This window comes from Mastigoproctus giganteus, chromosome 3 (genome assembly GCF_048544385.1).
Source record: "Mastigoproctus giganteus isolate SK-2022 chromosome 3, ASM4854438v1, whole genome shotgun sequence".
Lineage (NCBI taxonomy): Eukaryota > Metazoa > Arthropoda > Arachnida > Uropygi > Thelyphonidae > Mastigoproctus > Mastigoproctus giganteus.
The window spans coordinates 35,027,828-35,042,548 of NC_143577.1; the positions used below are offsets into that span (position 1 = coordinate 35,027,828).

General features: G+C 37.0%; 1 protein-coding gene across 5 annotated transcripts in view; it reads right to left on the reverse strand.

Moving 5' to 3' along the window:
* The window catches only part of Vps52 (vacuolar protein sorting 52), a 106,167-nt gene that overhangs the window by 84,933 nt on the left and 6,513 nt on the right, over positions 1–14,721 (reverse strand). For 2 of the 5 annotated variants that reach the window (XM_090370464.1, XM_090370467.1), the window contains exons 4-5: positions 12,960–13,035; positions 5,378–5,445 (exon numbers count right to left, since the gene is read on the reverse strand). In XM_090370464.1, coding sequence (XP_090226590.1) covers positions 5,378–5,445; positions 12,960–13,035 — 144 coding nt within the window. Of the gene's footprint in view, positions 1–1,928; positions 2,015–5,377; positions 5,446–12,959; positions 13,036–14,721 lie in introns of those variants that run through there. The other 3 variants (XM_090370465.1, XM_090370466.1, XM_090370468.1) reach the window with 3 other exon arrangements.

Below are 14,721 nucleotides of genomic sequence, written 5' to 3' on the forward strand. Positions count from 1 at the left end.
AAAAACTACCTAACAAACAGAAGCATAGCAGTCCAGGCACCTTATTGCCAAGTGAAGAGGAAAATTTAGCGAGGCTGTCCCCAAGGCTCAGTCCTTGGCCCGATGCTCTGGACTTGCATCCTGGATGAGTTCCTATTATAGTACACTCAGGCCTACGCAGATGATCTGTCGCTAATACTGGCCACTGACTCAAGGGCTCAACTTGAAACCTGTGAAAATCGTGCCCTCACCACCCTCATGGACTGGGTACGACTCCACCACCTCACATCACCCACAAAATCTCAATCCATCTTGCTAAAAGGTTCCCTGGGGCCAACAAGACCACCACAGATCAAGATCCATGGCATTACAGTCAAACTTGTCACTGAACTAAAGCACCTAGGAATAATAATAGATAAGAACCTATCCTTCCTCCCACATCTGAACTATATACAAAGAAAGATCAGGACCTACACGGCAATGGTGGCCAGGGTGACCCGCCGAGATTGGGGGTTGAAAAAATGCACACTGGCTCTCTTTTATAAAGCTGTATTCATTCCCACGATCACTTACACCTCTGGGGCATGGTTTCAGAAGGCCTCCACCATAGTCAATAAGAGAAAATGGGAGTCCATTCACAGGCCAATTCTTAACATGATCAGAACATGTAACACAGTTAGCACGCATGCGCTGCAGGTACTGGCAGGGGTGCTACCCCTTGACCTGGAGGTCACACGTGTTGGAATGCCCTACAAACTCAATAGGGACAAACCCGCTACCTATATTGACCATACAACAGATCCATTAAGCAACAGACCCAGTGAGAAAAGAAGACTTCGACCTACCTACAACAAATTTGGCAGAAAAGGTGGACAAGCTCCACCAAAGGAGAAATAATTTGAAAATTTATACTGGGCATCAACAGAGTATTTCCCAAGTCTGCGACCTGATTTTCACCAGGACTACAAAGCAGCAAACTCACCATGCTAGACATCAAAAACAATCCTCTATATGCCTGTAGCTCCCAAGAAACCTGGGACCACTTGATGTCTGACTGCCATTTGTACGAAGATCTCCAGGCCCTTCTCATCACTCAGCTCCAGTACAATCCCAGGAACCAGGAACACTGCCTATTTGATGACGAACAGAACTACAAACCATTCACAAAGTTTGCCCAAGACTTGTTCACAAGGTGCGAAACCCTACCACAACCAAGAAACTTGGCAACCACTTAGCACGACCAGAACAACCTCATCACTACGAACCCTGCGGTGAGCCTCAGCCTGAAACTGATCACAAAACCGAACAGACTTATAACGTCCTCTACAAAGATCTGATGTAACAAACACTAAATTAGACACACTCCCATCAGGACCAAAACTGCATGTGACTAACTGTGCTGGTTGAAGCCAAAACTGATGTCTCATCCTCTTCCTATCACGATAAGACAAGACAAACACCAAAATAGACTCTCCAATCAGACCGCAGTTATGCTGCCATCTCGTCAGTTGGCGGCTAGGGCTGGATACCTTGTGAAACCACTTCACTGGCTGAAGCAAAGACTGAAGTCCCATCTTCTTCTTACCATGATAAGACAAGGAAATCACTGAAATGGACACTCTCCAACCTAGACTTTGACTGCAGCTAAGCTGCCACTTCGCCCATTGGCGATCTGCACAGGGCACCTAGCCTTGCCCACTTTCCTTCCCTATCCTGGTGGGGGAAGGGGAGGGGACAATTTCTTGACTCCTTCCCTCCCTGCTGCCCCCCGCTTTCTCCTGGTGGGGCATGGGCATGCCCCACTGAAAATCATTGGGGTAGCCTTCTCTTTCATTTCCATACTTCTGACTTTCCCCCCAGCCTTCAGTCTCTCTCCCCTACTCTGTCTGTACTCTAGCACACATCCCATACATCCAAATTTAAATATGACAAAATTAAACTGTGCTCACCATTCTCAGCTTTTCCAATTCTAGCGTTATCTCCCTTTTTTTTTTTTACTCCAAACCACTGAAATCTCAGGAAATTAGGCGATAGGGCCTGCCAGAGTAAAACAAATTACTTGTGTACCTGATCTATCTCCACGGGGCTTAGTGTGGGCAACGTTGAAACCCATATGTCTTCTGGCCATTTAGCAGCTGAGCTAAATGACCAGAAGAACGACGGTATACCACACTACACACCACAATATCCATACACTTTTAAATCTCTGGTCTGTACAGTGTACTGTATCACACAACAATGTAAACTATGCAGAGATGGAGGAACCCCTAGTGCCATTAGTTCCTAAACGCACTATACACTTATGTTGCAAGGTAATTTCTACCTACTTAGCTGAAGAACTAAGATTAAGTGGCATTAATGATTCTTCATGTATCTGAGCACAGTACTCATAAAGCATGTGCAGAATTCAAAAACAGCTCAGCAAAGGCTATATCAGGGTGGATCACTGCATTTCTGGCCGATCTATTGTTTTATTGGAGTTAAATGGTAATTTTCTTAACTGAAAGAAAAATGATTAGTATTTTGTGAACCTCTCCATCCAGTATTTCTTGAAGATATGCATTAGGTTCCTAATTATTTCCTGTTATTCTTAATGGCACAGCTCATTACACAACAATGATGTGAACATATTTTTTATATGTTGATAATATTAAGGCAAACAAAATTACTGAATATAACAATAACTATATAATTTTGAATGAAGCCTTTTCAAAGCTTAATGGCTAAATTCTCTGTCAGCTAATATGAGTAAATAGACTGCAATGTTGTTTAATCAGACAAATAAATAAAAAAATAAAAATAAAAACCACAGAGAATTCATTCCAATTGAAGCATTCCAACTGACCTGTTGAGTAACAGTGATCAGAGGACCCAGGGCATGACACAAAAACAGTCCCCAAACCATTATACCACCGCCTCTAGCTGCCAAACACCAACAGTGCATCCAAGTGGCACCTCATGTTGCATTCTCCAAATGTGAATCTGCTCATCAGCACGATAGGGTTGGAAAGGGATTTATCAGCCCAGTGACAGATTTCCACATCAGTGGTCCAGCGTTGATGCTAATATGTCCATGCAGGGTGCAGTTTCTTGTGTCTCACAGTGAACATATTGTTATTGTTTTTTTTGTTGTTTTTTTTGGGCTTAATGGTGCAAGGGTAACTGAGCCATAATGCACCTAATCTGTGGTGCATTGTGGCTCAGTTCACTGTTACAATATATTACAAAGTAATATATTGTAACAGTGAACATGGATACCTATGGGTCAAATATCATATGCTATATGAATTAATGTCTGGCCCATAGTCCATGTGGATATTGGTCTTGCTATTCCTATGTTATATTGGGTAGTTAGATGGGCCACTCTGTTGTACTGCTGCTATGTTATGATATGAGACCCAACACTCACCAGGGGCATTGACCACATGTGGCTGTCCCATGTGTGACCTTTGATTGGGTGTTTTACCACTGTTGAGCCAGTCACGGTAGATGCATGACACCACCGAACGGAAGCCCTTAACTACCACAATCATTCCATATTTGAAGTCAGAAAGAATTTGACATTGACCCGTTCTCCCTTGCAGATACTCAAAAACTGATCGCCACATTTGAGACTACAATCTTATATCAGCCATTCCCAACTTTGAGCCTTCACCAACATCATAGAACAGTCCATTCCTACACAAGGGAGTGCTGTAATGCAAAGCCAACTCAGAGCATTTACTATTAACTCTAAACCTTGAAACTATTAGACTATTTCCTCTATGCTTTGACACTACTGGTCATACACATCTATAACTTGAACCCTTTCATGAGAGTTTCTTCATGAAATTATGAAATTTTGTAGAAACAAAAACTTTGAACTAAATGTTTTTAAATACAATTTTTGCTTATTTTGACCTGCTGGTCCAACATATACTGCCAAAATCAAGTTGGAAAATTTTAAAAAATACATTAAAAAAAATTGTAAAAATCTTTAAAAAAGTTATAAGAAACTCTTGGTTCTTATCCTCCATATCTGTTTATATAATTTAGTTCAATTTCTAAATATAAATAATTCCAGAGAATTTCAGCTTTTTAAAACCAAAATCAGATAACAACTGCCAAAAGGTACAATTTCCTTTCCTTTGATTTTCAAAGCTATTTTGTGTCTTCACCTTTTAAATTTATGTCTACTATCAGTTGGGAACACAGATAAGAGATGGCAGCATGTACTGAAAGATTTTAAAATGTTAACAGACACCTTATTTGAAACATATATGAAACAACCTTGAATTTACATACATACTCCTGAAAGAGTTATTGACTAAGTTTTTGATGTTATTTTTTAATTCTCTGATAGGAACACTACACCAACTTGAATGATCTTAAATGAATTTAAGATTTAAAATTACAAACATGCATATTCAAGAACGTAGTATTTTAGTAAAGCAAGTTAAGATTGTTAAGAACAATGATTTTGATAATCTTTATCAAATTCATTCTTGAATACATTTGTCCTTGAATTTTGCATCTACAAAGATGTATCATATATCATTTTAAAGATCTTGATTAGGAATAAAATTTATGACATTAACCAGAAATAAGTAGATTAATTTTTAATTACAAAATTATGTAATCGAATATTCTTTTTTTTTGTTGGCAAGTTGTGCAATTCAACCACTTACTATCTTGCATGGTAGTAGATTTCATAAGGGGTATTATAAGCAGTTCAGTTCATATGGTGTAGCTGTTATTGGTATATATCATATTCAACTGTAGAGAATGAGCATTTTTAACTCTTAAATTTGATTCCTTAGACAAAAAAAAAAAAAAAAAAAGAAAGAAAGAGTAATATGCAATTAAAGAATGAAGAATTAACATTAAAACAATTTTTATTTCTAATATAATAAATAAATTGACCTCGGGGCACATCAAATTTTATAAATAACTATCACATTAGAAGCATGCAGATGTGAGTGCTTTTATTCATAGTTCATTTGATTTCCCTATGCTTACACTCACTGATTAACTTTTTTAATGCCCACCATCCATCTTTTTGTTTGCTATTTGCTCTCTCTCTCTCTCATATTGTGTAATATCTGGCATTTTGGACAAGGCAGTTTCAAGTTTACCAGGATCCTGTCATATATTTACTATCATATAAATTTTTGTTAATCATGTACAGGCAAAATATTTTTGAAAAAAATCAAACAAATTTTACAGAATAAAATTAATTATATAAAATATAGAAAATATGTGAAAGGAGCAAGCAATATGCAGGAATTATGAATGTACTCTATTTACACAATACTGCATCTCAATGCAGTAGTGCAGGAAATGAGTGAAAGAAGTGAAAGAAATGAGTAAAAGAAATGCAAAAAAACTACAATAAATAATTCAATACTTCAATACCTACTTCTAGTATCTCATCACAAGCAGTAATTTGATTATGAAGACTAGCAATATTCTGACTTTCCTGAATATCTTTATCATGTTAAGCATTTAAATTTTATTGCACATTTAATGAAAATTTATTACATATCTTTAATAGTTATAGAATGCCAGGCAGTAAACAAGCTAGATAAAAGGTCAAGCATGCTATAATATAAAAGAAGTAGAAACAGATTTTTAAAAACATATGCTATCTAGAAAATCGAAGAAAATAAAGCAAAAAAATATATTTTTTATTTGATTTTCAAAAAAAGATATATACAGGGTTGTTAAAATTAAAGTATCCCTATGTAGAGGGCTCTGTGGTGAGTTCTAAGGCTCGTACTGAAGATAAATTTGGACAACAGGTACAATAAAGAATGTGCTTGCCATTTATTGGAAAAAAAAAATTTGTTACAAAATTTGCCACTATGTACAACCGTAGCCGAGTGGTCAGGAGCAGGAGTGCAGTAACACACGCTCTTTGAGTAGACGGGGGTTCAAGCCCCTGACTGCTGAATACGGTCGATCTGCCAACCCGCACTGGACCAGCGTGGCAGATTATGGTCCATTTCCCTCAGCATGAATTGTTGAGGAGGCTTCCATCCTGCAGTGGGTTGATAATGGCTGCACTTTACTTTTTTTTACTTTTACAATTCAAGTTGTACATAGTGGCGCTGTGGCAATACAAATCACTTGAACAGTGCTACAATTGTTCAATGTGTCCTCCATTTTGGTCAACAACAGTTTCCATTTGAAGAACAGCATTTTCTACAGCAGAACATAACATGTCAACTGGAATAGCCAGCACATGATGTCTAATGCTGCCCTTCAGATCTGTCAGAGTTTGACATCCTTCCCGATACACCCGGTTCTTCAAAAAAACCCACAACCAGAAGTCGCATGGGGTGAGGTCCAGTGATCGGGGTGGCCAAGATGTCTGGAAACAACAGCTGATGACCCATTCATTTGTAAAGTGTTGCCTTAGCAATCTTTTGACACAACAGTAGATGCGAGGCGGCACACCATCTTGCATGAATATGGTATTCTGAGGGCACCCACATTGTTGCAGCTCTGGTAATGTGAAATTAGCTAACATGTCATAATATCGCTGTCCAGTGACGGAACAGGTTCGGGATCCAGTCGGTGTTACCTGTTCGAAAAAATATAGCCCAATCATGAATGTGGCCATAAATCCACACCACACTCTCACTTTTTGGAAAATGCAACAGGACCTCTTGGATAACTCAAGGGTTTTCTGTTTCCCAAATGTGACAGTTGTGCGTATTCATGTGTCCATTTAAGTAGAAGTGGGCTTCATCACTCCAAAGAATGATCCATGGCCAAGTGATATCCACTGTCATTTGCGCCAGAAACTGAAGTGTGTATGTGAAACGAATACCTGTATCACCCTGCTTTAGCTGCTGTAGCATGCGCATCTTGTAAGGAGAGTACCGCAACACCTGATGCATTACTAGCGTTACAGTGGAATACAACATGTCCACTTCACAAGAAACAGCTGGCACACTTCCGCTACCATATGGAGATTGACTTGATAAATCCACAACAGCCATAGCCACAGCTTCAACACAAGAGGAGTGCACTCATTTTCGACCTCTACCTGATTGAACACCAAGATGTCCTGTCGTTTCAAATTTCACAATCATTTTGCAGACAGCACAAACAGTCATAGGTCCACACCTTATGCACTTCTGACACTGGAATTCTCTGATAGCTGTAGCTGCATTAGTACAGGCATACAATGCAAGAAAGCATGCTGTGTTCCACCAATAAACTACCTGCTGGCTAAAGGCAAATTTCTGCACATCTATTCTACAACTGCCTTTCCTCAATTTGAAACTGTGCCCGGTCAGGTTATTAATCAGAGCAAGAGGAAGAATCCCATCAGCATTCAGTTTCTTCAACCCATTCAAGGCCTTACACACCTCAATCAGATCACCTCGTAGGTGCCTACTCTCCAGGCACTGCGATTTGCAGAACTTAAGCCTTTCTTGGTAAGAGCACCCCTTTGTTCCCCTCACCAATCTTGTTTCTCTTCTTTGTACTCGTTCCATTCTATTCTACAACTGTCTTTCTTCAATTTGAAACTGTGCCCCCTCAGGTTCTTAATCTGAGCAAGAGGAGGAATCCCATCAGCATTCAGTTATTGTTTGTTTGTTATTTGGTTTTTAGGAGCATTAGCAACTAAGGCCATATTGCTCCAGGATACGCAGTTGTCTTTCCCTGACCTTTCCGCATCCTCCGTATTTGGTGGCGACGGGCTCGGACCCCGGTCTAATCAAGAAGCGTGTGCTACGCACTGCTGCTCCTTCCCACCTGGCTACGGAGGCGCCTTCAGCATTCAGCTTGCTCAACCCATTCAAGGTCTTATACACCTCAATCAGATCACCTCCCAGGTGCCTACTCTCCAGGCACTGCAATTTGCAGAACTTAAGCCTTTCTTGGTAAGAGCACCCCTTTGTTCCCCTCACCAATCGTGTTTCCCTTTTTTGTACTCGTTCTAGCAACTCTACATCCTTCCTAAAATGAGGCCTCCAGACCTGTACACAGTACTCTAGGTGTGACCTGGCCACTGACTTGTATAACGGGATAATCACCTCCGTCCCTGCTAGCAAAATCCCTATATATCATTGACAAGACTCAATGATGTGCCCTAGCAGCCCGTCTGCACTGCTCAGCAAACTTCATATCTGACTGCACAATTACTCCCAGGTCTTTTTCACTTTCCACTTCCCTGAATGTAGTACCACACAGTTGGTATGTTTCTCTTCGTTTATTGCTACCCATATGCAGTACTTTGCATTTGTTAATGTTAAACTTCAGTTGCCACTTCTCAAGCCCATTTGTCCAACTTATCTAGATCCAGTTGGAGTAGCATACTGTCTTTACTGCCATTAACAACCCTGCTAACTTTTGTATCATCTGCAAACTTGGACATCAAACCTGATATACCTTCATCAATATCATTAATAAATATACAAAACAACAATGGGCCCAACACCGAACCCTGGGGAACTCCACTAATAACATTTGTCCACGAAGAGCAGTGTCCATTGATTACCACTCTCTGTCGTCTCCCACTCAACCATCCCTTTATCCATTGTATCAACTTACCCTTAATGCCATACGTCTCCAATTTGTACAGCAGTCTTCCATGTGCAACAGTATCAAAAGTTATCCTGAAATCCAAGTATATGAAATCAAAATTATTTTTTGCATTCACTTCCTTTGTGATCACATCGTAGTATCCAATCAAATTGGTCAGACAAGACCTCCCTTGTTGCTGTTCTGATAGTACAGCTTCACTAACAGTGCCTTTTCCTGGCATTGCTGCTGTAGTGCAGGCAAACATCTACTGTATGATTTTGAAGAGACTGCTTTGCTTTATACAGTACAGTACAGCTGAGTAGTGGTGATGTGGCAATAACTTACAATTATGCAAATAACGCAAGTTATTTGCATAACCGTAACTTAGATAGTTACGTGCCATACAGTGACAAATTTTGTAATTAATTTTTTTTTTTTTCCCAATAAATGGCAAGTGCATTCTTTATTGTACCTGTTATCCAAATTTCTCTTCAGTACAAGCCTTAGAACTCACTCCAGAGCCCTCTACATAGGGATACTTTAATTTTAACAACCCTGTATAAATATTTTCAATTATAGAAAATCAAAATTTGCAAAAAAAAAAAATATTTTAGTAATATGAACTGGTGAGATATAAAACATAATGGATTAAAATCTAAAGTATTCAAACTTTCAAATATCATAAAATAAATCATGATGATGGAATTATGTATATCCAATATATAGAAGCAGGGTATTATTTCAACATAGGTATCGAAATAGTTTGAGAGAAAATGCTCACACTGCAGTCATTAGGAGATGTTACCCTTCCTGCAGTGACAGAGCTTGGGCTTAGCACTTTAGAAATGACTACATTATCTATGAAGTGAATTTAAGTTAATGAGTTATTAAGTTAATGACTACATTAACTTAAAGAAACTAATATTGTTTTTTAATTGAATAAAATCGTCCAGGCAAATCTATTATTCATTAAAAATTCATAGGTTGTGACTAGTTTTCATAACTATATGGTTCCATCATAAGACAACTTCATCATCATCAGCCATTTTCAATCCACTGCAGAGTGAAGGCTTCGCCAGCAACTTTCCAGTTCTTAAGATAACAGGTAGCCTCAATTTTCAACCTTATATCAAGTGATGAATGAATTTATTCACTAATTGCTTTGCTAAACTCCAAACCAACAATGCAAAGTTATTTCCTGCTTTTAACTCAGGAGTGGCAAACTATAAACCATTATTATTGATAAACTCAATTGACTAATAGTTTATTCCTATTAACCTATCTCCCTATCTCTACAGGATACTGTTCCATAAATCATCGATAGGATGCAATAGGCTTCCTTGGACACCTGTTCATACTGCTCAGAGAACTTCATATCTGTCAATACTGTAACTCCCAGATCTCGTTCTTCCTCTAGTGTTTATAATTAAGACTTCCCCTGAGGGGAAGCCATTCTTATCTAGAAGATACTCTTAATCTACGTTCTCTCTATGGTACTCTACATTTTAATTGCTGCCTCTGTGATTTTCTCTACCACTAAAGTCAGGCTGACTGGTCTGTAGTTACTCATTTCATATTTTGAATGAAACAAATGTATATCCAATATATTTACCTTTATGAATTGACAATTAGATAGTATAAATCAGAGCTGTAATACTCAATATGTTCTACGTTGATAATAATATTAGAAATTAATAAGAGGAGTTTACCTCAAATATAGTACGTAGAACACTTCCGTATGATACCCTCCAGAAATTAAAACGGAAAAAACCGACAACTTACCAGTACATTAAAGTAAAATATAAATAATTAAATAATCAATTTAACACAATTCAAAATCAATTTAAAACAATTAAAATTCAAATTAACGCAATTAAAAGAATCTAACGAAAATATTCAAAACGATTTTCCTTCCTGAAGCTGACAATGCTTTTCGACCGACTGTCGTGATCACAGGAATGAAAATTACCGAATCAGGCTAAACCTGCAACTTAAATAGTGATTATATGTCTTCGCGCATGCGCGTAAAGGTCCACGCATCGGAGATCAAATATGGCCGCCGAACATTAACAGAATTCTCGTGTAATTTAATTTCAACGGTTTCTGCAATTAATAGTCGCGTATAATTACGTTGAACGTTAAGTATTTTGGCCTCGTTAAATAAAAAAGTATGTTTTTCGTTAATGGCATGAAAGGCTAATTCTGACGCTGCTGAACGAGAAGCACGAACTGAGGCTTCGTGTTGAATTACACGAATCTGAGGCTTCGTGTTGAATTACACGAATCTGAGGCTTCGTGTTGAATTCCACGAAGCCTCAGTTCGTGCTTCTCGTTCAGCAGCGTCAGAATTAGCCTTTCATGCCATTAACGAAAAACATACTTTTTTATTTAACGAGGCCAAAATACTTAACGTTCAACGTAATTATACGCAACTATTAATTGCAGAAACCGTTGAAATTAAATTACACGAGAATTCTGTTAATGTTCGGCGGCCATATTTGATCTCCGATGCGTGGACCTTTACGCGCATGCGCAAAGACATATAATCACTATTTAAGTTGCAGGTTTAGCCTGATTCGGTAATTTTCATTCCTGTGATCACGACAGTCGGTCGAAAAGCATTGTCAGCTTCAGGAAGGAAAATCGTTTTGAATATTTTCGTTAGATTCTTTTAATTGTGTTAATTTGAATTTTAATTGTTTTAAATTGATTTTGAATTGTGTTAAATTGATTATTTAATCATTTATATTTTACTTTAATGTACCGGTAAGTTGTCGATTTTTTCGTTTTTTCCGTTTTAATTTCTTGAGGGTATCATACGGAAGTGTTCTACGTACTATATTGAGGTAAACTCCTCTTATTAATTTCTAATATGAATTGACAATATATTGCCACTAATGAAGTCATATAATTAACCTTAATGGTTTAATGCAGTCCCTCTTGCTTCCTTTAAAACAACTGGGTATATGCAATCTACCCCAGATCCCTTACTTTCAGGCTCAAAAGTTTTTCTAGTAAACATTCCTTTATAATTTCCATATTGTAATTTTTATTTTAGTTTTACTATTTTTTTACCAGTGGTCAAAATGGGTTAGAGTTTAAATAGCAAATGCACCATTAGTGTAGTTTGTTTGTATTTTTTTAATAAGCTGTATTTTACTTTAAAAATTATTAAACAGCAATACTTCATATACTTAAAAATTAAAATTTCCCAACTGTCAATTTCTTATAATGATCCCACTCCTCCAAACAAGAAATTTTTACAGGGAATCCAATCTACAGTCAATTTTGGCTTTAGCCAGTGGGTGGTTGATTGCTGGAACAAACTTCCATCTGTCACTGTAGAAGTTGACAGCTTAAATAAATTCAAGGCAGAACTAGACAAACAATTTGGAGCAAATGGATGGGTGAAATTGGAAATTTTTTTTTTTTTTGGCTTATGCTGTATAAGCTTGCTTTCTTAGCATTAGCAAAGGCACATGATGCAAAAAAGCAAACTTATATATCATCAGCCAAAAAAAAAAAAAAAAAAAAAAAAACCCCTTATTTCACCCATCACTCACTCAAAAATGTTTGTCAAGTTCTGCCTTGAATCTATTTAAGCTATCAACTCCTACAACGACAGATGGAAGTTTGTTCCAGCAATCAACCGCCCTCTGGCTAAAGGCAAACTTTAGCCAGCAGGTGTTTCTTGCATCATATGCCTCTACTAATGCTACAGTATAACATAACATATAAATAAGAAATAAGTAACTGCTCAGCTACAACTATAAATATTGATATGAAGTAGCTATTCAATTTGTCAGCTGGGTTATCAATGACTTTTCCACAACTATGGCAAAAGAGATCAATCTTATTTGCTCTTTTCTTCTTTGTATTTATAGGTATAAAACTTCTTGTCCTCTCTCTTTGCTCTTTTAACTAGTGATTTCTTGTAGTCAACCTTACTAACCAAACCATTTCTGTGATACTATTACAGATCAACTTATAACTACAATATGTTTCAGTACTTTTCATCATTATTGCATAGTTTACTTAAATAAAAGTATAAGTACTATTTTTAAAGCATAAATCTATTAATAATCAACATATTTCAGAGTTTAAAAATAAAAAGGTAAGCTCTGAAAAACTTTTTAAAAGCCCTGAAATTTTTTTTAATGGTAACTCTGTTTAAAAATAAAATTTTTAAACTCTGAAGTCAGTCTTCAAATTAAAGGCAAGCCTCCGTAGCGGAGTGGTTAGGAGCGGGACTGTAGTAGCACACGCTCTTTGAGTAGACCGGGGTTCAAGTCCCTGACTGCTAAATAAGGTCGATCTGCCAACCCACACTGGACCAGCAAGGTCCAGTGTGGGTTGGCAGATTATGGTCCATTTCCCTCAGCATGAATTGTTGAGGAGGCTTCCATCCTGCAGTGGGTTGATAATGGCTGCAGTTTACCTTTTTTTTTTTATAAGGATACAGTCTTGTATTGATTCATTTTCTACCTCCTTCAGTTCTTTCTCAATCTGTCTGGAGTACTGACGAAGGTCCATACCCTAAAATAAGATTTAATTATAGTCAAAAATATACAATATAATTGCTCTATCTCTTTCAACAAATATAATAAAAAGAAAAATTAAGACGCTATGCATTGCACAAGTAAAATGAAAGGTTCACATATGGATAGCAATTTTTATCAGGTGACATGAGCTTTTGTGTTACTTGATAAAAATCTATCCCTCTCCCCTCTTCTGTATATGCAGTTCCTGATATTTCCTCAACATGTATTCACTGGATGTAAATGGTCTTCACAGGCTGGACAGTTAATATCACTTCTCTGAATGTCATTAAACCAATAATATCAATATATGGTAAACTTTTTTTGTTATTGTGGTTTTACAGCTCACTGTGTCTTGGCCATACTGTTCCAGTGCAGTGTGTGTGTGTGTGTGTCCACAGAACGATATGCATATATGGACTGAAAATTCAGGAATAACTCAAAGATTGGAAGGGACTCTACTTTCTCTTTCTCTCTCTCCACCTAAGCTCAGCAAAACATAGCCACAAAAGTGGTCTTTAAGATTCCACTGGTCTCCAACAAGATTCAAACCCAGATCTTTCTAAATGAGCAACAAGTGATGAAACCACAACTACTGAAATCATTACAAAGTGGCAAAATTGCAAAATCATTACATTATTTATTGTCGTTAAGTTTAATGTAATAAATTATTGAAGCTCTCAGCAAATGAATTTAAGAATTTAATATTTTAGGATAGAGGGATTTTAAACCAAAGGAGGTATAAAAGGTTAAAAAATCCTACAGCAAGGAATATCAAAGCAAACAGATGCACAAATGCACTTTAAATTCAAAGGAACTGAGTGGGCTAAGTAATTAAGACCAATAAGACAAGTAAAAATTGAGAAAACCAGTATAGTTATTAAAAGTGTGGTTTAGAAGATTGCAGATGGAAATGAATTTCACTGAGACAAGAGTTAAGACTGAGGTTTGAATATATAAGAATGGCCAGAAATACTATTGCATAATATTTCTGGCCATTCTTGTAATTAAATAATCTAAAAAAAAAAAATTAAAACTAACTGTAGTACAATTCAAACATGATATAAGGTGTGGGTCAATGAACACTTTAACACCTACATTATAAGCAAACCACATTATATCTGAAAATAAACTTTACCCAGTTTTTAACATTTTTTTTTTAAATGAATACATAATGAATAAAAGACAACCTATTAATCAAGAAGTTTATATAAACATAAAAATTCTTTTTTCTTTTAGTTTTGCTACCTTTCTGCCGGCCAGTAACTGGGTTAATCATTTTTTTTTTTTTTTTTTTTTTGTAGTTGTTGGCGCATCGGCTTCTGTGGCCATAATGCACCTCCCAAGGTTTTTGCAGTACTTTGATCCAAGCCCGAGGCGGGATTCGAACCCGCGACCTTTGGGTTGCTAGGCAGGCACTTTACCCACCCGGCTAGCCCGGTCGGCGGTTAATCATTTTAAATGGCAAATGTGCTGTTACTGTTTTAATAGTACTTTAAAATTATTACACAGCAATACTTAATATACTTAAAAATTATTATACTTAACATACTTAAAAATTAAAATTTCAAAATTGTTGATTTCTTATAACAATCCCATACTTTCAAATGAGACATCTTTTTTAAAGGGAATCTAATTTATAGTATAACATATAAATAAGAACAGCTCAGTTCCGTAATCATAG